This window comes from Tyto alba, unplaced genomic scaffold (assembly GCF_018691265.1).
Source record: "Tyto alba isolate M040663 unplaced genomic scaffold, T.alba_DEE_v4.0 Super-Scaffold_5, whole genome shotgun sequence".
NCBI lineage: Eukaryota > Metazoa > Chordata > Aves > Strigiformes > Tytonidae > Tyto > Tyto alba.
The window spans coordinates 194,527-222,195 of record NW_024881326.1 but is presented as its reverse complement, the minus strand read 5'-3'; the positions used below and the strand labels follow the sequence as shown (position 1 = coordinate 222,195).

General features: G+C 56.8%; 2 protein-coding genes across 4 annotated transcripts; both read left to right on the top strand.

The window, feature by feature from the left end:
• Positions 1 to 939: 939 nt before the first annotated feature.
• On the top strand, positions 940 to 8,999 carry FAAH2 (fatty acid amide hydrolase 2). The gene is made up of 11 exons (XM_042807311.1): positions 940 to 1,137; positions 1,236 to 1,318; positions 1,629 to 1,762; positions 2,072 to 2,281; positions 2,704 to 2,823; positions 3,333 to 3,468; positions 4,299 to 4,416; positions 5,170 to 5,289; positions 6,251 to 6,362; positions 6,989 to 7,183; positions 7,882 to 8,999. Exons 1-11 carry the CDS (start codon positions 940 to 942, stop codon positions 8,055 to 8,057), a joined length of 1,602 nt encoding a protein of 533 aa, XP_042663245.1. The 3' UTR covers positions 8,058 to 8,999.
• A 96-nt stretch (positions 9,000 to 9,095) lies between these two features.
• Positions 9,096 to 17,639, top strand: LOC116962229 (interferon lambda receptor 1-like). Of its 3 annotated transcripts, none has more exons than XM_032995434.2 (8): positions 9,096 to 9,977; positions 11,702 to 11,873; positions 12,349 to 12,469; positions 12,955 to 13,130; positions 14,193 to 14,371; positions 14,850 to 15,003; positions 15,319 to 15,443; positions 16,381 to 17,639. In XM_032995434.2, exons 2-8 carry the CDS (start codon positions 11,819 to 11,821, stop codon positions 17,170 to 17,172), a joined length of 1,602 nt encoding a protein of 533 aa, XP_032851325.2. In that variant the 5' UTR covers positions 9,096 to 9,977; positions 11,702 to 11,818; the 3' UTR covers positions 17,173 to 17,639. The 3 variants fall into 3 exon arrangements, with proteins under 3 accessions (XP_032851325.2, XP_032851323.2, XP_032851326.2); XM_032995432.2 differs by having other exon boundaries at positions 16,378 to 17,639; XM_032995435.2 differs by lacking the exons at positions 9,096 to 9,977; positions 11,702 to 11,873 and having other exon boundaries at positions 12,373 to 12,469; positions 12,911 to 13,130; positions 16,378 to 17,639.
• Positions 17,640 to 27,669: the final 10,030 nt, after the last annotated feature.

Below are 27,669 nucleotides of genomic sequence, written 5' to 3'. Positions count from 1 at the left end.
TGCAGATTATAAATGCTGACTTGTTGACTTTGCAGTAGTAAAAGACTTTCATAAGAAATATAACCCCTCATCTTCCTTGCTTTTCACTGATAATTTAATTGCCAACTATGTGGAAGGAGAGAGGTATAATAAGGCCAGATCAGATGCTGCTTAAATGCTTGTTTTAAAAGGCATGATTTTTTTTTCTTGACCAGCGTTACCAATTCTTGTAATTTTTGTCTTGAGAGTTATACAGCACTCTTCCAGTTCCCATAATCAAGCCACTGAAAAATCTCGGTGCCCGTTTGAAAATAAGTATGTTAGCCGTCATCTTTTACAAGGGGAAAAGCCGGAGAACGAAGCTCAGTATTTAAAACTCAAAGGAACAAATGAGTTAGCTGGCAACTTTGGGGCGGTTGGCACTGAAGTCGCGCAGGCGGGTAAGGCCCTCCCGGCAGAGCACCCGTGGTCGGGGCTGCGCCCGGGGGGCCGGCTTGTGGAGGCAGACGGGCAGCAGAAGCATCTCCCCCCGGCCCCAGCGCCCCCGGCTCCTTCCACAGCCCGCCCACGGCGGCTGCCCGTGGGCTGCCCGTGACCGCCCGCGCCGGGCTGCCCGTGGGCTGCCCGTGACCGCCCGCGCCGGGCTGCCCGTGGGCTGCCCGTGACCGCCCGCGCCGGCTGCCCGTGGGCTGCCCGTGACCGCCCGCGCCGGCTGCCCGTGACCGCCCACGGCGGGCTGCCCGTGGGCTGCCCGTGACCGCCCGCGCCGGGCTGCCCGTGGGCTGCCCGTGACCGCCCGCGCCGGCTGCCCGTGACCGCCCGCGGAGGACCCGAGGAAGCGGCCCGGCCCGCGCAGGGCCTGCGGCCGCCGCGGCTCCGCCCGCCCTGGGGGCGCGGTCGCTACGGCAACGCGGGCCGCGCGGCGCGCTGACGTCACTTCCGCCACCCGGCGGGGCGGCCATGGCGCTGTCGCGGGCGGAGCGGCTGCTGGCGCTGCTGCTGCGGCTGCTGTCGCGCGCCGGCCTCGCGCTGCTGGCGCTCGTGTCCCCCGCGCCGCCGCGCGCCCGCCCCGCGCCGCCGCGCGCCGTCCCGCCGCCGCGCCGCCCGCTCCTGCTGCTGCCCGCCCGGCGGCTGGCGGCGCGCCTGCGCGCGCGGCAGGTGGGCGCGCGCCCGGCGGGGCTCGGCGGGGCTCGGGGGACGCGCACGCACGGCCCCCGGCCTCACCCCCCCCCCCCCCCCCCCCCGCGGTGTTTCAGGTGACGTGCGCCGAGGTGGTCGAGGCCTACGTGGAGAGGATCAGGGAGGTCAACCCCCTCCTCAACGCCGTCGTGAAGGACCGGTAAGCGGGCGAGCACCGGGGGCGGTCGGCGGCCGCCGCGCCTGCCCGGGACGGGGAGCTGCAGCGTCTCGCCGCGGGGGGAGGGGGGGGGGGGGGGGGGGGGGCCGGTGCAGCCCGGCTGCCCCCGGCAGCGTCTTGGCCGGGTGTGGAAGCGAGCGGTTCTTGCGAAGACTGCGGAAGAGCTGGGGGAAGACTTGTCTTCCCTTACCGGCTCCTGCGTCTGCCCGCCCTGGCGGAGATACTGCCGCTGGCCAGTCCCTCGAGGCAGGAGAGAAGCACCAGACCATCCCTGCCGGTTGCCTCGTTGCAGGTTTGAGGAGGCCCTGCAGGAAGCCCGGCAGGTAGATAAGCTGCTTTCGGAGGGCCCCGGCGATGACTACCTGGAGGAGAAGTTCCCCTTGTTAGGGGTTCCCATCACCGTCAAGGAGGCCTTTTCTCTGCACGGTGGGTGTGCCCTTGCTTCTCTTCAGTTCCCCAGGTTGTGACCCGCGCCCCCTGGGCAGGGCACTTGGAGGGAAGCAGCTTCCCCTTCCCTGGTCTGCACCCCGCTCTGCCTGGGATCGTGTGCCTGTGTTTGCTTTAGTACCCAAATGCTGCGGGGGTTGCGGTGCCTCGGAGGAGCAGCCCTCACTGGGGACCTGCTTCTCCCAGACATGGGTCCCTGTGACCGGCCTTGCAGCCCGCTGCCCCTGGGGTAATCTCAGGGGAGCTGGTCCTGACACCTCCCTCCATCTGCCGACCCCGGCACTACAGGGATGCCCAACACCTCTGGCTTGGTCAACCGCCGCAACGTGATTGCCACCTCGGATGCCACGGTGGTGTCCCGGCTGAAGCAGGCCGGTGCCATCCCACTGGGTGTGACCAACTGCAGCGAGCTGTGCATGTGGTACGAGTCCAGCAACAGGGTCTACGGCCGGACCAACAACCCCTATGACCTGCAGAGGATTGTGGGCGGCAGCTCAGGTGAGCCCCAGCACCTCAACGCAGTCCTGCACGAGCCGCAGGTTAAAATGCAGGAAGGAAAGAGTTCCCCAGTCCTCTGCACACTGCTTTAACTTGTTGCAGAGCTCACAGGCCTCCTTCCCAGGCAGGGCAGCAGGCCGTTTAGAGGTCCAGCTGCTTTGCACCTCCCGGATGTTACACCCAACATCGCTTCAGCTTGCTCTGTCTCGCTTTACATGTGAACGGCAGTGCTAGTGTGGCACTTCAGCAGGGAAATCCCTTTGCCCCGCGTTCCCCAGCTCTCCCCCAGACATTGCTAAAGCCAGGGCAGCTCCCACCCCATCTGCGCGCAAAGGGAAGCGGCCACTGTGAGATGCTCCTGCTTTGCTGGATGATTTGCACTATAAGCCTGTGGGGCTTTTTGCTGTTTTTCTCCCATGCAGGCGGGGAGGGCTGTGTCCTGGCAGCTGCCTGCTCCGTCGTAGGTGTGGGCTCTGACATCGGTGGTAGCATCCGGATGCCTGCTTTCTTCAACGGAGTCTTCGGCCATAAACCCACGACAGGTAAAGCAGGTGTGGGGGTTTTCCCAGCAGAAATGCCAGGAGGTAGAATGTGGAGTGTGGGAGGAACCTGTTCAGGACACTCCTGTGCTTGTCTCTGTTGGGATTACTGTAAAGGAACGGGCAACTTCTTGCACGGAACAAGCCCACTGCATGAGCACAACCTGGCTTTGGCAGTGGGAAGCTGCTTGGTGGCAGAACGCCAAGCGCATGGGTGGTGGGAGGTGTTTTACCCCTGGTATTGCATCCTCAGCGTGGGATGTTTTCCCAAGGTCTGGATCTGCTGCTGGGGTGTTTCCCTGGAAGCGGGTGTCGTGGCTGGGTGCTTTTCCTCCTTTCCCGGCCCTGTGCACCTTGCCATCAGCTTGCAAGCACTGCCAATGTGTGCAATCTCTGAGCGACAGCTTCCCCCTGCACCCGGAGGGCACCCCCTTGCACGGCTTGCCCCGGCTGGAGGCGATGCTTGCAGATGCTCAGGGGCTGGTACCCAACATCTCCCTCTCTGCTCACAGGGGTGGTGCCCAACGACGGCCAGTTCCCAAACGCTCAAGGGGTGCGGAGCAGCTTCCTGTGCACGGGGCCCATGTGTCGCTATGCAGAGGATCTGGAGCCTATGCTGAGGGTCATGGCCGGTCCTGGAGCCAACAAGTAAGTTGCTCCTACTGCTTCAAGCTGCTGAATTGGTCTCGGCTACCTTCTGGCCAGCGCAGTGAGTCAGTCCTGTTTTGCTGTACAAGACAGGTCCGCGCCACCCAGATTGCTTGTTACTGGTTTCTGTTCTCCACCCCTGGCTTCAGCAGGACCCTCGCAGCCAGGGCTGTCCTTCCCACCACCCCCGTGCCCGCTGTTTGAGCAGCTTTGGGGAACGGGCAGCCATAGTCAGCCGAGTCCTCGCAGGAGGACGTCGCCTGTGAGCTGCTCCAGCCAGCGCCATCTGGCATGGCCCTTCCCTCTTGGGGCTGACCTTTCTTTTGGATTTCCAGTGTGCTTTTTACTGTTCCTAAATGAGTTTTCTATTCCACACCGTGGCCCCATTTGGTCTTTTCATAGGTCCGTGCAACCAAGCAGCCTTTTATGTGCATGTACCAGTAAGGAGCAGGGCGGAGATGGGGTGGATGAGGCAGGTCCTGCTTCCTGCTGCAGCCTGCACGTGGTTGCTTTCTCCATTACCGCTTTGGTTTCTCCATGGCTTTTGTGGTGCAATTCTGGCCATGGCCAGGGTTGGTAATTACAGTCTTGAGAGATGAGGATTTTCCTAACAGCAACAAATATGCAGAACTCTCTGGGACCAGCAGGGTGGGTGAGCAGCTGCACGGGTTGTGGGCAGCAAGTGCCTGTGTGTCTTCAGGGACTCTCCTTCCCACCCGGATGGGTAGAGCATGGTGTCCCGAGGATGCATTAAGAAGCATGTGAGCAGCTCTGGCAGCTGGAAAGGAGCCAGGGACGGATTTGCGAGCGAAGCACTGTTCCTTTTGCAGGCTGAAACTGAATGAAAAAGTGTCACTGGAGAAGATAAAATTTCACTGCATGGATCATGATGGCGGGTCCATTTTTGTGTCACCTGTGGACAAGGAGATCTTGGAGGCCCAAAAGAAGGTAGGAAGGAATGGAGGTCGGCTTTCACTGGGGTGAGCCTGGAGATAAAACCGGGGGCACCAGTCCAAAGAGTCCCTTGGAGACCAGGTGAGCTGCTCTGGGCATGGCTCCTGCAGGGGCTGGCGGGGTGGAGGGCTTGTGGCTGCAGTGCCGCGGAGGCAGCCTTGAGTCCTGGTCCTGTGCTTCCAGTGGAAACAAAGTGGAAAGACCTTTTTATTCTTCTGTGTTAAAGAAGAAACAAGAGGAAGATCTTGTGAGCAGCTGCAGATGCCTTTGCCAGCAGCACTCATGTGTTGGGGTGTCCAACGTTTTTGGCCCAATTTCCATTGCTGTAGCCATATTTTGTTTTCTTGAGGTCTCTTGTCCATGTTATGGAGACCTTCTCGGGGCACATCACACAGCGAAGGGATGGCTGTGTGTTTGCCCTCTTCCCAGGGTTGCTGCCTGGCATTTAGTCATACAAATAAACTCTTTTTGTTTTTCAGTGAAATTTGTGCTGTTCTCGCTGCTCTTCTGGAGCATCACTGGGGGTGTCACAGAGGATTGTTTGGGGACCTCCAAGGTCGTTATTGGATGGGGGAGGTCCCGCTGCTCAGGGCGGAGGAGAACAGGCCAGGAGCTGAAGGAATCCTCTGCACAGCAGCAAACAGAAGCTGCTCCTGGGCTCTCTCCTGTCCCTAGTTTCCATGCACTGAGCGCAGAGCAGCACATCACATCTTTGCAGAAACAAACTCTTCCCGCTCTTCCCCTTAGGTGGTGGAGCACCTTGAAGGCGAGCTGGGGGTCCAGGTTCAGCGCGTGGCGATCCACAAGATGAAATATTCTTTCCAGATCTGGTCAGCCATGATGTCGTCCAAGGACAGCGATGGGCAGGTGTGTCAGACAGACCTGGCAAAGGCACAAATTTGGCAGCAGCAGGAAAGAATTGGCTGCTTGGGCCAGCCATGGAGAGCTGTAGGCTTTCCAGACCTGGCTGGGGGCCTTCTCTGCTCCATTTGTCCCCTCCAATCTCCCTTTCATCTATTTCCAGAACTACACAGCCCCTTCTCCCTTGCTTTCCCATGAGATGGCAATGGGGCTCCCAGCAGAGGAGCAACTTTAGGGAGGGAGAGGCCTTTTTAGCATGTTGACTGTTACTGTGCAGTTTTTCAAGTCAGCCAAGTAGGGAGTGCCCAGCCTCGCTCTTACATCCGTGCTGTGCCTCCTAACATCATAGGTTGGGATTAATACCCATTGGGATGCCAGGACTGAGGCAGTAGATTAGCAGCTTTTCAGCAGCAGGCCAGCATGTGTTATTCCCTTGGATTGTAGCTACTGTGCCATGCTCTGTACAGGCGTGGAAGTATTTTGTAGCAAAAATAAACTCTCAGGGGTATTATACCTCATGCATTCTGCCATACAGGCAGCTGTGAAAAGTAAACAGACCCCATCTTGCTAAGAAGGGCATGCCTGGCCCCCTCTGCCTCAGTTTTCCTGATCCCACAGCCATATAACAGCAGGAAATGCCTCCAGGAGACATTATCCAGAGCATCATCCTTTGCGTCGTGTCTGAGGAGGGGTACTGAAAGGTGCTGCTTTGGGGGGCTCTCCCTCCGCAGAGCGAGGTCCTCTTCTTGCTGTCTCTGGCAGGGGGAGATGTTCCTGCTGCCACTCGGGGTTAGTGCTAGAGCTGTGTGACACTCCTGACAGGCATGGCTTGTCTGAAAGTTGGAACAGCTTGCATCAGGATAATTGGACAGCTGGAGATTGCGCTGTCGTTTGTCAGCTTGTTCTTGCCTGTCGCACACTACCCGATTGTGGTGATGGAGGGAGCGTGTGTGTGTGTGTGTTACAGGAGGCGCAGCTGTTCACAGACCTGCTGGGGGATCATGGGAAGCCGGTGTGGCCGCTGTGGGAGCTGATGAAGTGGCTCGTGGGGATGTCTTCCCACACTCTCCCAGCTATCGGTAAGGCCGGGAGGAGCCCCGGGGTGTGCAGAGACAGTGGTGGGGTGGGTGAGTTGTGAAATGGAAATAGTGTCCTTCCAGAGCCCCATGAAGGGACTCCGGAGTTTGCACTGAGCAACTTTAGGCTGGTTTTTTTTTGTAACAATACTCGGTGTATTCAGGTCAAACGTGTGCTCCACGAGGAGTTGGCTGGATCATTGATAAATTGAATTGGATATCCTGGGAGAAGTGAGGACAGTGGAGCTGCAGGCAGGCTTTGCTCCTGTTGTGAGCCCTGCCAGGGCTGCTGAGGCTTAGAGGGAGCCAGTCAGGGGTCTGCACCAATCTCATTTCTTAGCGGCAGATACCAGAGAACCCTAATCAGTGCTGTCATGCTGCTGCCTAATGAGTGCTGATGTCACCCCACCAGCTCTGCTCAATCCCAGTGGCTGATAAAACTTGAAGCAATGGGCAGGCTGAAAGCCGTTCCCTCGGCAAAGCTGGGGAGGTGCTGCTGGCAGGGAAGGGGGCTTGGGGGGGGCCCACTAGGAGCTGGGGGTTGCTGCATGTGGCCGGACGGTGTGCTTTCTAGCCTGCTTCACCCACAGTCCATTTGATCTGTTCCTGTTTGTGCCCTTGCCCTGCAGCCTTGGGGCTGACAGAGAAGCTGATGAAACTCAACCCCGGTGGGAATGCCAAGCTGGTGAGCATGGGGAAGAGCCTGCAGGAGGAGATGGAGGCCCTGCTGGGACCCGATGGGGTGCTCCTCTACCCCTCCCACCCCACCATAGCTCCCAGGCACCACTCCCCCATATGCATGCCCTTCAATTTCGCCTACACAGGTGAGCAGCTCTCACTCCTCTGCTGGGGTACGGGCAGGGGCTGCAGGCATGTCCTCACCCGCTGCAGCAATGCAGCCTGGGAGCCAGGGTATTTTACCCAGAGTTTTTCCATCACTGACCGTGGGCTTTGCAGTGCAGAGGGGTGTCTTGCTGCTCCAGAACATGGGGCAAGGATTATGGTCATGCTTGAAAACTGTGGTATTTGTACCTGCTGTTGCAGCGGGGCACGTTTGATCCCGGGTGTGGGGGGCTCACACTGTTACAGCCAGCACTGTGGTTTAGCAGGCACCCGAGAGCTGCTGCATCTCTTGGGGTACAGTGTGGGAATCTCTGCGTGGCTTTCCTGCAGCTTGAGCTCCTTGATCCCAGCACTGTGTTGCAATGCTGTCTGGCATCGTTGTAATGGAGGGACGGTGCCTGGGGCAGGACCGTCTCAAAGCAGATCTTAGCATATCACAGCAAGTGCCACACAAGTATGTCATCACTTGTGGGTGCAGTTTGCATATGTGATGTGGGTGCTGGGAACCTCTGGCCCACGGTGTCCCCGTGTCACCATGTCTCTGCACCGCTCAGGCAAGGACCAGCTCCCAGGAGCCTGGCGCCATGCGTGGCAGCAGCTACCTACCTGGGTTGGGAGAGCCAGGCGGTGATGTATCCTGATTTCTGTGCTTGACGGGATGCAACCTCATCTCTTCCAGCTATCTTCAATGTCCTGGGCTTGCCGGTGACGCAGTGCCCGCTGGGCCTGAGCAGCGAGGGCTTGCCGCTGGGCATACAGCTGGTGGCCGCCTCCTACAACGACCACCTGACGCTGGCGGTAGCCCGGTATCTGGAGAAGGCCTTCGGAGGATGGGTTTTACCTGGGAAAGCTTAGCCTGGGCTCGGGGCGCTGCGGGGAGGCAGGGACAGAGATGGTGGTGCCCAGCGAGGCAGCAGCGGGTGCTGGTGCCCGATCCTGCCACAGCACTACCTGCTCCCTCCGCACCCCTCCGTGTGCCCTCCGGGGAGTGGCCAGCAGTGCCTCCAGCCCCCGGGGAAGCCAGGCTGGTGCTGGTGGAGTCATCTCCTCCCTGCAGCACCCTCTGCCAGGGGAGAGACCTGCCCTTTCCGTGGCCCCTGCGGAGCCCCGGTGCCGTGGGCTGGCAGCAGGCTGCCTGTGTCCTGCCTGTGGCAGGCATCTGTCTTCTCCTGGGCCTGGGGATGGCCATCTCTCTGTAACACTTGCTGACTTGAAAATGCTGAGTGAAGGCTGGGGAGAGGAGGTGCTGCCAGACTGCTCAGGGACAACCACCCAGAACCACCCTCGGGGCCCCCTGGAAGCATCCATCCTCCTTGGCCTTACCCTGCCTATGGTACTGGGACTGCACCTGGTGCACCACAGCCTTCCTGGCCCCTGCAGCCGCCCTGAGCTGTCACAGGGTTTCCCCTCACCCTCTAACCAAAAAGGGAAAGGGGCTGAGGGTGCTGGAGGCAGCTCGTTTCATGCGTAGTGCTTTGTGGGGTGGATGGTGCTGGGCTCTGCCCGGTGTGGAGCTGGCAGGCAAGGGCGAAGGAGCTTTTGCTCTTGTGAGCTTTTGTCAGCACTAGAAGAGCTCTTTAAATGCTCCTCTACGTGTGCTGAGACAGCTAAAGCATCTCCTGCCTGTGTCGTCTTGCCCTTCGGTCTGGGGGGGATCACCCAGCCTGATTGGCATCCCCTGCCACCCCATGCACGGATGCAGGTAGAAACGGGGGCACCTGGCGGTTCCTGGGGCAGGCAAAAAGCGCAAGATGTTCTCAGTGAGGGTGGCATTAAAGTCTGTCCGGTTCGCTGCTGGCTGTGTGTCCTTGTTCCTGTCTAGCTTTTGCCCTGCCGGCTGCACCAGCCATGTCGCCACTCGTGCTGTGCACCGAGGCTGCTGAGTGCAGCCAGCTGTGGGCACGGTGCAGGGACAGCAGTGAAGGTGGCACTCAGCAGCTGCTGGACTCTTGCGTTAAAATGCCTGGGCTGGCAGAGCTGAAGGGGCCAGCGAGCTCCAGCGGTGCCGCGGTTGGTGGCTCCGTTAGTCTCGTAGTGGTCACACAGCATTGCTCTCGGAAAGCGTAAGCCCTGTGCTGGGCTGCCAGGGCCCTGGGGCTCGTAGGATGATGCTGAGCCACACGTGGGTTCCTTGGGGTCACCAGGTCAGAGCAGGGTGCAAGGTCCCGGGTCTGCACAGCCAGCCTGCAGTGCTGGTGGCCACAAGGATAAAACCTCCTGCTGTTGGCTTTGCGGGGATGTCCTGGCTGGTGTCTTGTCATGCGAAGCGTCACTCCTGGTCCTGGCCCGATCCCTTTGCTTCTGCCTTCTGTCCCCAGGCGGTCCCTGCAAAGGGGGCTGTGGGTGCTGGGTGCTAAGCCTGGGTGCTGGCAGCATCTCGTCACTGCAGAGGGCACTGGTGAGCCGGGCGAGGGCTGCCAGCCCGGGGAGCGCGCAAGCGGCTGAGACACTGTTGGCAAGGAAGGAAGAAAAATAAAGCCTGACCCAAGAGAAAGGGCACGAACCACGAGAGCCAAATCACGTGTGGTGGGACGTCTCCCACAGCCTTGCAGCGCAGTGGCAGAGGACGGGGCCTGTCCCCCGGCGGGAGGGAGCCTGCGAGCTGGGCAGACCTCGACGATGCTTCCAGCGAACGCACGGAGTCTGGCGTGGGATTGCTGAGCTGAAGGCGGTTGTGTTTAACAGAGCACGGTGGGCACAGGGACGGCACCACCGCCTTTGCTCTAGCGGGTTCCTGTGGCGGCAGGGGCCAGATGAGGAACCGCGTGGCCCAAGGTAGGGGGGGAGTTGGTGCTTCAGGGTGGCACGGCGATGGGGGACACAGGTGAAGCAAGGGATGTGCGGAAAAGAGGGGGATTAATGTCTGCATTCTCAGCCCACGGGATAGCCACTGAACCATATTTTTACAGAAACCGCAACGTGGTGAGGGGTGCTGGGTTTTTCCCTCTGGATCAGGCGGGCAGGGGGACCTGGTGTGCTGGGGTCAGCAGGGTGCTGACAGGGACCACCCTGCGGCCTCCCTCGCTGCTGCAAAAGCACTGGCCCCCTGCGTGCTCTCGCCTCCTGCGGCAGGAGCAGCTCTGTCCCTGCTCGCACAGACAGCCGGGTCCCAGAGTCTTCCCAGGGAGCTGACTTGCTGCTCTGCAAGTCTCGGCACCTATCCCGTGGGCCCCTTCTCCCTCCAGGGATAAACACCTGCTGCCTTTGCTGAGGGCCTGCTGCAAAGCTGGGAGGTCTTGGACTGGCATTGGGGCAGGGGAAAGCCGTAAACTCGCTGCCCATACTTCAGCTCTGGCATTTTGGAGGTCTTGCCTCAGGGCTCAGAGCCCTTGCTCACACTTTGCAGCTAGCTGCCCATCCCCACTTGCTGGCTGCTCCTCCTTGTTTCCAGCTCTGAAAGATGGCAAGGGACAGGAAACTTGGGGAAGGTATTTTATACACGCCTGCCAAGGCGGTCATGATCGTAACGTTAATGTAGACTCAGTATAAAATGGGAAGAACAAGAGGCAGCAGGTGGGTGTAAGCCTATGGATGTCCAGTCCAGCCAGGGAGATGATTCCACCCATCTGCTTCTGGAGGTGGCCCCAGGCTCCCCACCTTCACTGGAGGACATGTCCCCACAACTGGGAGGTCAGCGTTGGTGGCCTCAAAGCCCTTGCACGTCTTTCCCTGGAGAGCAAGGTTCTCTCCATAGCCAGCAAGAGCAGGGAAAAAAATTGCCTGGTAGCTGAGTGCTGGGGCGAGACCAAGGTAAGGAGCTACTGGCCAAGTTTCAGAAAGAGGAAGGAGGAAGCGGAGTGGTGACATGCCACAGCACTGCCCCAGTGTCCCCTCCGGGGCTGTGCAGGGCTGTGACGCAGGTGCCCAGTGGGACCAGCCTCCGCTGTGGTCCATGCAGACAGGGATCTATTCGGAGCACGGCGCCCCAGGGGGGTGCCTTGGGGTGCTCTGTTTTGCCTGTCTGGGTGCCAGCATGCACGGTACCCTCCCTGTCCCACAGGGGCCGTGGGAGGGCTGGGAGTTCCGAAGCAGCAGTTTCACCGGTTGCGCCAGTGTGAGTCATGCCTGGAGCAGGGCTGAGTCACTGCCAGAGCAGTGTGAGCATCACACCAGAGCTTTCCCAGACCCCTGTCCCTGTGGCACCAGCAGTGTGACTTTTTGCTGCCTCTAGGGAGGGAGCAAACACCATGGGGGACCAGCTAGAGGTGGGTGCAGCAGAAGGTCCCTGCAGCACATGCATGGTGCCGTGGCAGTGTAGCAGCTGCTTGCTGTCCCCACGGGCCCTCTTGCCACCACAGCCCTAAGGGCACTTGCCCCACTGATGCTTCACCCCATCCCGGGGGGCAGCAGGGGTGTCCCCTGCCATTCTGCAGCAGCCACCTCTGTGCTACGGCTGGGCACTCAACCTCCCTGTGCAAGGCATGCCTGCGGTGCGTGTCACTGGCCACAGCTTTGTGAAAAAAAAAAAAAAAAAAAAAAAAAAAATTCTCTAATTCCAGGTTCCAGCTGCCTGTCGTGTTTGCAGGTGTCAGAACAGCTCCAGCACACCCGTCCTCCCAACATCACACCCAGCATGGCAGCATAGAGCTGGGGACAGATGGGTGGGCTGCGGCGGGATGAGCCCTGCCCTGAGCCTGCTTCTGTCCCTGGCCAGTTGCACCCTGCTCCGGGGTAAGTCCAGCCCTGGAGCTGCAGCAGCAGGCTGGGGAGCGGCCCTGGCTGCAGTTCGGGGAGAAGCATGGGGTCAGCTCTCAGCCCTACAGCAAGTACTTGCTGGGAAGATGGGACCGAGTGGTCTTCAAGGTGTGATGGGAAGGAAAGCCCCAGTCACCAGTGGCCACGGGCAGGATGTCGGTGCTTTTCACAAGACTGCAGATAGGACGCACCGGGATGTGCAAAAGCTTCACGGGATGCAGATGCTGAGCACCGTTCTGGCAGCCAGTGCTTGCCTGAGCCTGGCAGGGAGTTGCTGTTTGCCTCTGTGGGACTGAAGCTGGGGGTTGTAGGGTGGGAGGGTGTCCCAAAATCCCTACGCAAAGCAGGGAGACCTGTGCAGTATGGCCCAGTGGTGACCGGCCAAGGAGTGTGGCCCTGCAGAGCAGAGCAACATGCTGCCTGATGCCCCTCTGCCTCTCCCCCTCCCCAGGCATGCTGTTGCCTCCACGGAACGTGAAGCTGGAGGCACAAAACTTCCACATCCATCTGCGGTGGGAACCGGACCCTAGCTCTCCCGGCGGTGCCACGTACCAGGTGGAGTGGAGGAGACGGTAGGTGGGGTGATGGGGATGAGGGGGCAGAGGTGGCTCGTCCCCCCTGCCAGAGGGCTCTCAGGGACCCCCGCCGGCCAGAGGATTATCATCTAGCAGTAAATATCCTAGAGTAACAGAACAGTGGAGCTGGCAGGGATCTCCAGAGACCAGCTCGTCCAACCCCTGCTCAGGCAGGGCCAGCTCAGGACTGTGTCCTGTTGGGGTTTGACCACCTTCAGGGATGGTACCTCCACAACGTGCCGGGGCAGCCTGTTTCTTTTCCTGGTCACCTTCCCAGTAAAAAAAGAAAAAGGGTTGCTTTCGCATTAGGGTTTTGAGGGCGGTTTGCCTTATGCTTAAACAGAATTTCCTGTATTTCAACCTGTGCCTGCTAGCTCTTGCCCTCTCACTGGGCACCGCTGAGAAGAACACCCCATCTTCTTTACTCCATCACATTAGTAAGGTGTAAAAAGGAGAAATCCCTGCATTTTCTCCATGGGCAGAACCCCTCGCTGGACCAAGGCAGATACCTGCTGGGGGAACAGCACTGGCTCCTCCTGGACATGTGAGCTCTATTTCGACGAGATCCATGATATCTACTGGGCAAGGGTGAGAGCAGCTGCCAGAGGCGAGCTGTCCAAGTGGGCCTATTCCAGCGAGCTGCAGCCATACAGAGACAGTAAGGACCAGAGAGCTCATTCAGCTGTGCTTCTGCTCTTTCCAGGGGGGGCCTATGGGAAGAGGGGTCCTTGGAGGGGTCTGCTGGGATACGGTGGGAAATCATATGAGGGTACTGGTGGGAAAAGAGATGAGAGCCCCAACTGGAGGGAAGGGATGGGAGCAGAGCTGCTGGGGAAGGGCTGGGTGAAGAGCAAGGGGACAGAGGAGGAGACACAGTGAGTTGAGGACCACGGATGGGAGGCCCCAGAGCCACCAAGGTGCTGTGAGAATTTGGGTCTCTGGAGAATGCAGTGGGATGGAGCAGGAAAGAGGATACCCCTCCAGGCTTGCCTTTTAAAAGCATCCCCTGTTCATCCCTGCCATAGGTCTGGGAGATGTTGGGTGAGGGCATTTTTGTTCCAGCAAAGTAAAGCTGGTGCAGACTGGTGAAGGCAGGAGTAGTCCATCCAGCACTGTTTTTGCCCTGGCTGACATGTTTACAACATGCAGGCACGTGCCTCTTCTCAGTCACAGCCTGGCTGTCCTGTCCAAAAAGCTTCGCTGTCTTTTGGAGAAAGGGAAAACTTTGAGACCTTCACCTAACTCACCTCACAGGGGGCTATCGCAATGAACTGAATGTGCCAGCAGCTAAAATGGGATGTATGTCAGCTGTTTGGGTTCCCTTTGTCATTCCTTCTGCATCTAGCTGACATGGAAATAGATGCACTTAGCTAAAAGAGCAATTGCTGCACCCTGCAGCCAGTCTCTAGACCACTGTCTGATGGCTCAGAGATGAAGTGCTCAGCAGCAGGGAGCCAGGGGTGCTAGCAGGCCTGTCCTGGCCTGTGTTGGTGTGACCGAAGGAGGCAGAAGCAGTGCTGGCTGTCACAAAGATGTGGTGGCTGCCATTTCTCGAGCTGGTTTCACAGCACACGGTGCCATCGGTCTAGACCTGAAGAAGTTTCTGTGCACTGGGAGTGGGATGTCCAACAGAAAAACATAATTTCTAGAGAAATGAGATGCCTGCCTTCTGTTTTGAAGGGCTTAATTTTCCTCCTCCATTTTTTTCCCCTCCCTACAGCAATTGTGGGCCCCCCCAAGTTGTCCTGGCTGCTCCAGGATCACATCCTCAGCATAAATATCATCATGCCGCTCACTCCGTACCGAAGCAAAAACGGCTCTTACAAGCCAGTTGATCAAGTGCTGCTGAAGCTGTGGTACTGGCTGAGTCTGTACGAAGGGGATGTGCTCGTCCAGCAAGTATGTGGTGGGGTGGGCAAGGCTCAGAGTGCATGGGACTTACCAGAGCTTTCCTGGTGCGGCAAAGACGCCTGTGTCCAGTTGCCTTGGTGTGGTAGTGCCCATGCCCATAGAGTTGCCCCAGCCCCCCCCACACCCAGCAGTGCAAGCAGGCGTGAGATGCTTTGCACCCCCAGTTCGGGGCTCACAACATGGGGATGGCAGAAGATCCCTCTCCTCTTCTAGACTGCATGAGTAAGAAAAACCTGCAACAATTTCTCTTCAGGTGAAAGCATGCAGTAGGTGTTTAACAAGATGCTCTGGGACCTGAACACCTCCTGGGGTGAAGAAACAAGCACTGGAGGTGCTTGGTGGAGGGGCGGGGGGGGCTGTGCTCCCCACCGTGGGGCGAGTGAGGTATCAAGGCTGCACTGGGGAGAGGAGTGGTGCACAGACTCCACCTCCAGCCGCCTTGGCCACACATCCCCTCTGCTTCCAGGTGCCCTGCAAGCAGAGTGAGGAGGAAGCACCATGCACCTTCAGGTTCCTCAAGCCCAGCACGCAGTACTGCATCCGGACGGTGGCTGCGAACATGGCCAGGGAGCAGAGCCGGGAGGCCGAACAGTGCGTGGTGACACCGGCAGGCCCCGCAGGTGGGAGGTCTCTTGCTGGCTCAGCTGCTGTAGTTGCATCTTGGGTCCTGCTTGCAGCACGGACATGTGTGGAGCTGTGGGTCACTCACCCCCCCAGCCATTCTGGTCAGGGTTGGTGGCCCAGTAATGCCCTGTGGGGACCTTTCCTGGGGAAATTCTCTCTCACCATCCTCCTTGGGTTTGCCCCGCATCTCCTCCTCGAACATCCCAGTCTGCCACAGGGGGTCTGGGGAGGCACTGGTGTAAGGCAGGCTGGGCGGGATGCTGGCTGGGGTCCTCCCACCCACCCCTCAGCCTGTTGTGACCTCCTGGCAGGATTTCCCTGGGTCCTCCTTGCTGTGCTGAGTGGCGTCTTCCTGCTGCTGAGCATGGCCGGGCTCTGCTTCGTCCAGCTGCACATCTTCCCCAGTCCCTCGGAGACACACCTCCCGAGAACGCTTGTGAGTGAACAATCCTCCTCCAGCCTCTGTCCCCTGTGTGCCGCAGCCAAGCTGGGGTCCTCTGAATTTGCAGGGGGCTCAGCATCTCCTTCCTTCCACCCCCTGCACAGCCAAACCTGGCTTGGTGTTCGGGTGCCTCCCCTGCTTCCCGACACACTGCATCCCCAGGCTTTTCTGTGTGGGAGAAGATACTGGTGGGATGCATCAATCAGCCGTGGGTCACCCTGGAGGAGGGTGTCTTGGGGCAGCACGTAGCCTGTAAGCATGGTCCATGGCGTTAGGATCCTCCTGCCTTAGGCGGTTGGCTTTTGCTTGGCTTCATGTCCATCTACAAAATCTTGAAGGGGAGAAAGAGGGGAAGAGAAGCGAAGAGTGGGGCTACTGTCCTGTTTTGGCCTGGGTGAGATGCAGCCCCTCACTGCTCTGCCCTTGGGATAAATGCAGCCCCAAGGCTCTGAGAGGCTCCCAGGCCTGCAGCCCTGCTGAGCTGATCCAAAACGTGTTCTGGACCAACAGGACTGAGCCCTTTGGAAACAGTCACCAGGACAGCCTTCTCCCTGAGTCCCTGTTTCCCCCTGCATCCCAGTTTCCCAGTGCTGGGGGTGGCAGCAGCCTGGGCTGAGCAGCCCTTTGAGCTCTCTGGGGACAAAACAAACTTGCTAAGCTAAAGAAGTCCCCTATGCCAGTGTGAAGAGGAGGTGGCAGGCTGCTCTGCTTGCACTGGCCCAGCTCGGAGCCAGAGCCCTTTGCTTTCCTGTTCTTCCTAGCTTCTGCGCTGTAGTGAGAAAAGCCCTGCCATCACTGCTCCCTGGTGTGAGCACAGCAGACAGGCTGTCTGGGGCTGTTCCCTTCCTCGGGGTGCATGGGTCATCACCCCCAGGCCCATGGAGGTTTCAGCCAGCTGAGGCTGACTGCTTCGCTGATTGTTTCCCAGCAGGCTCTCCTGAACAGGGAGCTGAGTGTGACCATCAGGGTGCCCACCCTTGAGCTCGAGGAGGACTCACTCGCCCTGCTCCTGCCGACCATGCTCCCCTCCCGTGGGTCGCCTGCAGCTGAGCAGACAACACCCACAGTCCAGCTGCTCCTTGGGGAAAGTCTTTCCCAGGACATGAGTGGCTACTGTGCCAATGGGTTTGGGCCAGACTGCCACCAGGGAAAGGACCCATCCTGCACCAACAGCCAGCTGGGGCATGCCTTTGGCTCCTGGGTCTCGTTGCGGCTGGAAGAGGGTGGGGAAGCGCGTGATGGGGATGAAATGTTGGAGCAGCCAACGCTGGTGGGACCGACCAGAGGCAGCTGCACAGGTGACAGGGACTACCGGACATCCAAGATGTGGCTCTCCGTGCACCTCCAGCCTTACTCTAAATGCCAGTGCCCAGCCCTGGGAGCAGGCCCCTGCCCTCCTCTGCCCACACCGAGCAGGAGCTCCAGCCAGGAGGACCTGTGGGAGAGCATGGCAGGGCACTGGGTACCACTCAGCTCCATCAAGCTGCCAGCCAGCGAGGAGGAGGGTGGAGGGCAGCTCGTCCATGCTCTGCAGCCCCTGCCTGGCCATGGGACTGAGGCACAGCTGGGTGACAGCACCATGCAGCAGGACAACTTGGAGCAGACAGCACTGGGAGTCCCCCTCCCCAGCCCCTGCCAGTTGCCCCAAGTGCCCCCCAACATCCTACGGGCAGCTGCCTTCTCCGGCTACGAGCTGCGTCCCCCAGCTGCCGGTGAGCCATAGCAGCAGGCGGGGGCACGCCGGGAGCTCCCACCACCCGGGTCACAGCATCAAGCAGAGCTCCAGGTGCTGCCCCGAGCTGCCCCGACCGCGATGCCTGCCTGCTCAGACCTGCCGGTGCCTTGCTGGGGACAGGACCGGGGCAGGCACAGGCACAGGCACGCTCTGGGCACGGCTGCCATGGGTGGGGAGATCAGTATCTTCAGAGCTTTCCTCTGTGGTTTTGGTGCTCTTGAACCAACACATAAGGAATACATACCAAAGTCGAAGCCCCATCACTTCTGTCTATTTATCCACCTACATTTGTGTGTGTGTACAGTATACATACTAATGCAAATTTATGTATATACTCATACATATATGTAAACCTCTTTAGTAAAAGAGGAGGGTCTGGGTTTTTTTTGCTTGTCTGGAAATACTGATTGTGCACTGGAGCTATTTCTAAAATAACGCTAATTTATTGTGGAAAACTGGCTTCTGTGCTTATTCTTTCTGTGTTACAGAACCAGCACTGCCCTGCCTGACCAGCTTCTGGGAAAGCCGCTAGGAAAACCTGGGGTTTCACTGGGACAAAACTGTACCCGCAGCTGGTCTGCATGTTGCTGCCATGTGGGAAAAAGCTGGTTGTTCAGCAACCGCTGGCTAGTTTTATCATTCCTTTTACCAGCACTGGGGCAATTTACTTCTGAGGAGCCTTGCCCTGCAGCTGTCTCTCCAGGATGTCTTTTGTGAGACTGTGCCTGCAGCCACGGAGGTGAGGAGAAACCCTCTCTCCCGGTGTCAGGCAGTGTTGTGCTTTGCAGCGGGCTGGGATTGGGGGATTCCAGCTCGGGGGCACAAATCCTGGACTTGTGAGGTTTAAGTTGGATGTGGGAACAGGTGAGAAATTGGTGTCCAGCATCCAGGCATCTGGTAGAGGGAACAGAGGGCTCAGCACTGCCAGCCTTGGGAGCCTTTTGGATAGCACAGGGCTGCACAGGGCCACTCTCCAACCCTGAGTCATCCCTGACACCCCGGCTGTGCAAGCTCCCGGGGGTGGCTGTGCCCTCCCTCTGCCAGGCTGGCAGCCTTCCTCTTTGCCGGCTGCTGCGGCTGACTCAGCCAGAGACCCGCAGCACCACCGGCTGTGGTTTTCTGGCAGCTGAGCGGGGCCGTGGGGCAGCCCCGTTTGAGTGCTCCCAAACCAGAGCAAAGAGGTGTCCTCTCCCCGGGCAGCAGTGCTGCTGGGACAGCTTTGTCTCTGCTTCAGAGCAGGAAGCCGTGCCTTGTGCATCTCGTTAGCAAAATCTCTCTTAGTGATGACATACTGGATTTGTGTGGCAAGGTTTTGGCAGTGGGTGGGTTGCAAGGGTGGCTTCTGTGAGAAGCTGCAGGCAGCTTCCCCCATGTCCAACAGAGCCAATGCCAGCCGGCTCCAAGACAGACCCACCACTGGCCAAGGCTGAGCCCACCAGCGATGGTGGCAGTGCCCCTGGGATAACATATTTAAGAAGGGGAAAAAACTTCAGCCAGAGACAGAAGTGAGAATATGTGAGAGAAACAACTCTGCAGACACCAAGGTCAGTGAACAAGGAGGGGGAGGAGGTGTGCTTGAGTAGATTCACCAACAGTCTGGTGAAGACCATGAGGCAAGATATCCCCCTGCAGCCCGTGGGGGTTAATGGTGAAGCAGATATCCACCTGCGGCTCGTGGGGGTTAATGCTGGAGCAGATATCCACCTGCGGCTCGTGGGGGTTAATGCTGGAGCAGATATCCACCTGCGGCTCGTGGGGGTTAATGCTGGAGCAGATATCCACCTGGGGCTCGTGGGGATTAATTAACAGTGGAGCAGATCCCACCTGCAGCCCATGGAGGACCCTACACCAGAGCAGGTGGGTGGCTGAAGGAGGCTGTGACCCTGTGGGAAGCCCCCACTGGAGCAGGCTCCAGGACAAGCCATGTGGCCCCATGGAAGGGACCCACCCTGGAGCAATTCAGGAAGAAATGTGGCTAATGGGAAAGACTCACATTGGAGAAGGTCGTGGATGACTGTCTCCCATGAAAGGGACCCTACGTTGGAGGAGGGGAAGAGTGCAAGTCCTTCTGAGGGGGAAGGAGCAGCATGAAACAACAGGTGATGAATTGACAGGAACCCCCATTCCCCATCCCCCTGTGCTATGGGGGGGAGGAGAGAGAGAAATTGGGAGTCAAGTTGAGCCTGGGAAGAAGGGACAAGTAGAGGGAAGGTCTTTTAAGATTTAGTTTTTATTTCTCATTATTATACTCTGATTTAATTGGTAATAAATTAAACTAATTTTCCCTGAGACTGTTTTGCCCAGGACAGTAATTGCTGAGGGATCTCCCTATCCTTATTTCAATCCACAAGCCTTTTGTTGTATTTCTTCCTCTCCCCTGTCTAGCTGAGGAGGGGGAGCAATAGAGCAGCTTGGTGGACCCCTGGCATCCAGCCATGGTCAACCCACCACAGATTATGTGAGGACATGTGGTATATTAAATAGATTGAGCTGTTTAAAAAAAAAAAAAAAAAAAAAAAAAAAAGGAGAGAGAGAGTCCCAAGAGCTGCTCAAAGGAACATATGTGTTACCCACATGCTATTTGCTGCCAACAGAGTTCCTATCAGGCTCAGCTGAAACAAAAGTCTGATTTTCCTGAATTTGTTTCACTTTCTAGTTCTGATAAAATTAAAATTTGGGGCACAGGTGTCTGCCATCGTTGTAGGTCACATGAAATGGCCTTTTTAATTTTCAGGTGTTTAGAAAGAAAACAAAAGCCAAGCCAGAAGAATTCCCCATACTAAAATCAGGCAGACTTCAGAGGAATTGTGGTTTTGAGGCAAACAGGGGGGACAAAACACTGCAATCTGTAAATCCTTGAGCAAAATGTTCCACACTGACCTTCCTTCTTGCCAACCCATTTCTTTTTTTTTTTTTCTAACTTAAAGATTTTTGAGGCATTTGATCTATAGTTGTGACTGCTGTTGCCAAAGATCAGAGCCAAAACCATGTACCTGCTTTTCTTCCTCTGTGGCCCCACAGCCACTCCATCCTTCTAGCAGGTGAACAGGAGCTTCACAGTGATTGATCTCCTTGACAAGTGCCAGAGATGTGTGTCCTGCTTCTGTTTCAATACCTTGGGGAGTGGAGACCCTGGTCTTTCCCCACATATGGCTAATTTTCTTCACTAACAGTTTCCCCAAGGATGCATCGCAGTTGTCCATGTTATGGTTTCTTGCCCTGTTCCCCAGGGAACAGCTTATTGCCCTTCTCCTCACAGCTCTCTGCATCTTTCTTCAGTCTCTCTTCTAGCCTAACATCTTGATCCTGTTGGTCTGGTCTCACCAACTATGTTCGTTATGTCCTGTATTGGAGAGCTGAGCTCTTTCAGAGCTGGACCACTGCATTTCTTTTGGCCACACATGTGACCACACAACGCTGTCAGCAATGTGAGCATTTGCAGCTGGCCAGTATTACAGCAACAGCCTGGGACGAGCCCTAAAATCCACTTTATACCCGCACCAGGGAGCACGCATTTGTGCATTGTTCACCTGGAGATGGGTAATGTCGAGCTGTCTCCTCACACGTGATGTTCAGTAGATGCAGGCTGTGTGCTGTGAGCTGAGGTTTGGAGCAGTGCAGTGCTGCAGCTGTGCAGAAAGGCAGGCATGTTCTTACTGCCAGGACACTGGCTGCAGGCAGTCAGCAAAAGTGGTGTCGTGTCCCCATGCAGCCGGTCATGGGACAGCTCAGGTTGGAAGGAAGCCTTGGGAGCAACCTATCATCTCCTGCTGCTCAGAGTAGGGTCAGCAATCTGAGGCCAGACCAGGCTGATCAGGTCTTTTCTGGCCTGGAAAACTTCTGAAGGTGGAGACTGCACGACTCTGAGCATCCTGCATCAGTCCGGGACTGTCCTTGGTGATGGGAGAGTTTGACCAGCAAGACAAGGAGGTTGCAGCCATTGTTCAGGAGTGAGCAGAGATGACATGCCACGGGCTTTCTCTCTTACCATTGTTCATTGTGGTGTCTGGTCACCATCTCCTTTGTGCTTCGCAGTCACCGAAGTGGCTCAAGGTCGTAGTCAACCCCACACAATGTGGAGCCCCATTTGACTGACTGCTTCATCCCTAGCAGGGCTGATAAGGCCTCCAGCCCCACCACTGCTCCTGAAGGTCATTGTGTGGTGGCAAGGCATTTGCAAGGAGCCGTTCAACAGGAGCGTTGGTTAAAGCTGCACTGTTGCATGTGCAGTGAGACTCTGGGAAGGAGCCACAGCCTCAGCTTGAGGTCCTCCAGGCCAAGCAAAGAGTATGCATCGTGTCAGTCCAGCCTGTGCTGCACCAGCCAAGACCTGGGCTGTTTGCTGGGAAGAGCTGGCCCAGCATAGTGGGACTAAACTGTCTCCCACGGCTGCCTTGTTGGATGCTGGGCTCATGCTGGGGCACAGCCAGTGCTTTTATAATGGCCTGCCAGGTCTTTAAAGATCAAAAGAAAAACAGCTCTTTTCTGAGTTTTTGGCAGGGTGACTATACTGGGATCCCTGTGGGTGATTCAGGCGAGTTACTCACCAGCAGCAGGGACTCATCCCAGCCCAGGGGGTGGTTGAAGCAGCTGAGATGTCCCCGTTCTGTACGAAACAGAGATGTTCATGCAGAGTGGAAAAAGGCAGACGGCTCATGACATTTCAAGATGGCATTTTAGCAGCTGAAGTTTCCGAATGGATGTGAAAAGGGGATTTTTGCTTTACCTCAGAGGTGTGAGCAGCATGTGGGGCTCTGCAGAGCCACAGCAAGAAGGTGCAATGCTCGCTGCGGGGGTGAGATCGCTGCATGCCCCAACAAGGACCTGCCGCCACCGTGCACGGCTCAGGGTCTGGGTGGAGTGGGTCTAGATCACACCCTGTTCCGCTCTGCCTGGCTAAGCCTTACAGACTGAGCAGGATGGGGTTGTGCTGGAGGATGGAGCTGGGTCCAGGGGCAGGCCCCCAGCCAAGCCTGTCCCTCCATCGCTGCAGCAGCGCTCAGGCATGTGCACGCACCCGGATCCCACCTTGTGCTCACAGGGACCCCACGCTCCCTCTGCAGCCTGGAGATGGGTGAGCTGGTGATGGGTCCTTAGGCATCCAGCCCAGCCCCACAGCACCCAGCATCTCGGAGATCAGCTTCTGTTTCTCATGCTGGCCTCGGGCCCATGGCCACAACGCTGTGCCGGGAGATCCTTGGTGCAGAGGTCTGTGAAAGCTCTGACTCGCTGTGATTGACAGGCTTATTCCTGGCTGCTCTCCGCGCTGTTGGCAGTGTTTTCAGCTTCTGTCGGTACCAGATCAAAGCAATGAGACGAATGCAGCTGAAATACAGCTCCTTATTAGAAACAGCAGGTTTAGTTCTATGCAAGAGGGTATTTCTTGTTACTAATTCTCAGAGATGAACTGCCAGCCTATAGAAGTATTGGAGAATGGAAAATTGCTATGCGGGGGCTAATGGGACTTTTGCAGCTGCCACATAGGAAACATAGTACCTAACAAACACGAGGGAGACAGCAGCTCCTGAAATGGCAGGGAGAAGTTAAGCTCTAAAGTTTTGCAGGCTGATAGAATGAAGATCCCTATTTGCCTTTGAAAACCACGGGAGGCAGAGATGCAGAAAGCAGCGTCTCAGGGTGCGGCCCACCCCCTGGATCTGCACTGGCCCTATGCCCACCCTGATCTGCATGCTCTCCACCCTGCCCTGCCAGAGCTCTGGGCCAGCCCAGAGCCACCCCAAATCCTTACAGCCATCCCAAGCACTGTCCAGCATGTGCCTGTGTTTCTGGCAAGGGACCAAGGACTGTGGGGTCTCAGGCTTGCTGAGAGAGGTCCTGTTATCCAGCCACCCCTGTGCCTTTGCAATGCCCCTGTAGCTCCAGGTGGGTCTCCAGAGTGGCATGGTACAGCCACATCAGAGCTGTCCTGCCAGACCCCATCCTTCAGCCCAAAAAAGTCTTTTTGGTTTGACAGGTCTGAGCTGTGATGTGACCCAGGCTACTGGTTCCTGTGGCATCTCTCCTCAGCAGTGCTGGGCCAGTGGGGCAGGAGACTGGTGGTCCTAGCTGCTTGTCTTGTCTGGGAAGCCCCAAAAGCTGGAGACTAAGGATAATGTGTTTGGAGCACATTCATGGAGAGCACTGCAGGGCTAATAGGCTATACAGATGCGAACTTTGTGGTTCAGAATTGTGTGATTTCTCCCCAGGCAGGATTTTCCAGGTCGGGACCCAAGCACTGAGCTTTAGTGGGCAATGGGGATGCCCAGGTCACCCCAGGGCCAAGCTCTGGGGCTGGGAGGCTGCAGAGCAAAACGGTTCCCACTTCATGTACTGGTCTGGGAGTGCCCTCATCTGGGGATGCATGGCAAGTGTCTGCATTCAGGAGGTGCCATGGGCACCCTGCTGAAGCACAGCTGACACAGCCGTGTGTCACCCAGCTCTGTCACCAGGTCCCCTTGCCCCACAGGATGAACTCCCCTGTGTTGGGCGTAGGAGCTTGACAGCTTGCCCCTGCTCATCCCAGCAGTGGGCTCAGACAGAGTCTGTGAGTTATGGCTGGGCCTTGCGATCCCCATTTTCCTGATGCACGTCGGGGGATTTCTGATCTGTGGGCAAGGAATGAACTAGGTGGCTCAGCTAAGATGCCTCCCCACTCCCCTTGCACTGCTCTGGGCGCACTGGTCTGTAGCGCTCTGCCCACAAAGACTGCTCATGCTCCCGGTGGTACACGGCACAGGCAGAGCTGACCTCCGAGCTGGGTGCACATCATTTCATGGGATGCACATGTGAGTTTGGAGAGGCTTTCCATGCTTTCTCCCTGTGGCGACCCTCCCCAGGCTGTGCTTCCTGTCCATGTCCTGACAGCAGAAGTGATGAGCCTGCCACCAGGATTTTTCAGTATACGGCATGAAACCTGACATCCAGGGGATGGGAGCAGCTGGAAAACAGGCTAGATATGGATTTTTTGTTGGGAGAAAGGTCCCAGCTGAGTGGCATGCCCAGTTGGAGTGGATGAACATTTCACCTCGTCTGTCTCCCAGTCTGATCTGTGCCTGACAGACAGGGATTTGCAGACAGAAGTAATGAGCTCTTGTTAATACACCTTCAACCATGTTATGAAAAATTAGAGCCTGTATCTGGGTGTGCAGACACTGTCGTCTCCCTGTTTTGTGGTCAGCAGGGTTATGGTCAACCTCTTGATTAAAAAACAGATGCTCAGGTTCCCAAGCATCTTGTCCAATCTTCCTCAGGAAAGGCTCCGTGATGTCCCACCCCACAAGAGGAGAGGACACAAGGGCTCGAGAAACATGGATCTGCCACCAAGATTTCAAAGGGACTTTCCTCATGGCACCTCTGAAGCAGGTACTGCTCAACCTGGCCAAGCTCCAGCACTTGTAGGGGTAGGATAGAGTGCCAAATGAACATTTCTGTCTCACCTCCCCCACGAATAACACCCAAGGTTGATTTGTAGCTCCTGAGAGCTTAAAGTCTTATGTTTGTCAAGCTCTTCCTTGCTGGTCTCAGGAAGCATGTCATTATATGAACAAGGGTGTGAGCTGCTGTCACAACGAAGATGGCCTGGATGACATCACCAAAGGGACCAGTTTCAGCTGGGTTTCTCTAAATTAAGCCTTCCAGGCAAATAGATTTAACTAGAAGCAATTTCAGTTGGCTGATACTATGGTAATTTGAAAGTGAAGTTTGTGAATAAGACGGGGCTTCAAAGGGGAATTGGAGAAACCTGGACATGGGAGAGCTGGGCCAGGTCCCTGCTGACACAGGGAATGGTTGGGGTCTGCCTCTGTACCTGCAGCTTTTGAGAAGAGTCTGCACCACCTCTGTATTATTCCATCAGGAAAGCCACTTTTCATGACCCTATCTCACGGACATAGTTTTGGGATATTGGCGGCAAAGCCTCCATCACTGACTACATTTTTCCACAGAGAAAAATGGGGTATTTAACTCTAGGCCAAAACTGTTCAGACCTCAGCACTGTCTCTGAATTGCACCACATTCATGTTGCTGTGAAGCCCACCCTGAGTCCTTTCAGTCTGCAGTGACTTACTGGCCTGGATGTCCACAGCTGAGTGGCACTGGGAATACCATTGGTCATCCAGGGATCACAGACACGTGCTCTAGAAGGGGGAATTGCATTGCTAGCTTCCAGGAGGAGAAAGTCTGCTCTGAATGCCAGCAAGGTCGAATGCTGTTCCAGCAAGGAAGATCTGGCTGCTGTGGCCTGCAGAGAACGAGCCTTGCAACTTGCTGAATCCTGTCATTAGGGACCGGGGCACCCCCTGAGAATCAGGTCAGGATGCCTGGGTGGCTGAAGGCTTTGCCACTGCCTTCGTGTTGCCATGAGATGTGAAAGGAGCAGAAGACATAGTAACCCTTGGGGAGGAATATCACACAAAAAGGAAGTGTGGATCCACATGTTTTGTCCAAATGTTGACGCCATGTTCTCTTCTGATCCCCCTCCAGACTCCACCAGAGGCATGGTTAACCTGTCCAGCCTTCCATAGTGCTTCTTCCCCCAGCACAGCACAGCTGAGGTAAACAGCAGAGCTTCTGAAAACCCAGCCAAGCATTTATCAAACCTCCTCATTCAAGAGTGACAGAGATTGAACTGGGGGGAGAGCCAGACCAGTCATCTCCTGTCATCAGGATGGATGTCCAACCCAGCTGAAAAGACAACCCACCTGATGAGAGCATATTGATCACAGGAAGCTGGGAGACTTAAAAGAGAACTGCCTCACATTCCCTCACTCACAGGCTCCTAGGAAATTGGTCAAGGCTTGGGGAAGGAAAGAAGATGTATTCCCAGAGGATGGCCATCACCTTGCGCTACTGTTGGGGGCTTGCTGCATCAGCACTTATCCTGTCTACCCTGAAAGCAACAGTGCCCAAGGTGAGGACAACTGACTTGGGTGTTTGTGCCTGAAAACCAGGTGGAGTTTGTCCCTGCGCACTGCTATATGGCTGGCAGTGAATGCTGGCTCAAACAGTGTGGCTCATACCTGGTGTTTCATGGGGGCTTGACTGCTACAGACATGCACAGCTTCCCCCTATTTCTCTTTGGGCAGAAAGACCTTCTGGACTGGGGAGGGTATTGTTAGGAACAGTGTATGTCCAGCACAGGGTTAAACTCATTTCCAGTGTGATCAGGTTGGACAAGATAAGATGATCCTGTACCTGAGGGACTGCTTTGGCTGTTGTGCTCTGCAGGCAGCAGAGTTTGGGTGATGTGTACTCTGGGATGACAGACAACGTTGCCCTGGGAATCAGCCAGCCTGAGGCATACAAACAAAGCATCTCTCGAGACCCTATATTCTTCTGACATCCTACACGGAGATGAGAGACCTGCAGCTCATGTGTGGAGCAGGCAGTGCACACTGAGTGGCCTGGTATGGTCTGCGTGGGGTGAGCTCTTCTCGTGGTCACAGGGCTGGTACAAGCCTCCCCACCAGCTGTGAGACCCGGCGCTGTGATGCCAGCCAACTGCACCGAGTGCCAGGGGCTTTGCTGCAGAGTGGTGCCCTGCCCCACTTCACTGCGTGTGGGGCAGTGCCCCAGGGTCCCAGCAACTGCTGGTTTTGGGGCTGATGACGCCCCTTCGCATCCACCCTGTGGTCCTGGTCCATACGTGCTAGTACCAACCGGCAGGCTGAGCACCAGTTTAGATGCTCTGGGATTCCACGTGCACGAGAAGAAGTCACTTGAGCAGAGCTTGAGCCCTGAAGGAGACCGTGTCCCCAGTCCCATGATCCGTTTGCGCGGCCGTGGCACGGCATGCTGCCTGGTGCTCCTGGGAAATGAGCAGGCACAGGGCTCCTCTTGTCGCTTGGCTGACTCATGGGGACTTCCAGAGTTTTAGAAGCTTGGCTATGTGTCTGAGGCAAAGGAAGTACAAGGCCAAGTGCTTGGGATTACTCAGCTCCCAGAGCTTGGTGGGGAGCTTCCCGGGGGCTGTGTACAGGCAGGCACTGGAGGAGGGACGGGTTGAATGTTAGGATGCTGGAAAGCCCCTGACACACCAGCTGTTTTCCAGTTAAACGCAGTCAGACAGCAGGGATTTGTTGCCTTAGTCGTAGCCATGTGCCTAACATTTGTTTTTGTGGTGACCTTAGACTATCCCTTCCATCAGAGCAACACGGGCAGGTCTTGGGACATACTTACCTAGGCAAGATTTCTGCTTGCACGTACCTGAGGTGTTATCTGGGATAACAGGGATCTGGACTTAACCCTTTGCAGCTCTCACTAGTGCATCAGCTTGGCTACGTAAGGTCAGGAAGGGGTGCTGTGGAGCTGCCCTCAGAAGGGTCTTTTGTGGCAGGGGGAACCCCTGTGACTAATGGAGACCACCTCTGCCTGCCCGTTGCAGTCATGGGGAAGGCACTGTCAGGCAGCAGACATTGCCTTGTCTTTTAGCACTGTCTCCCATGGCATCCTCATAGACGAGATGACAAAGGCCAGGTTAGATAAGTG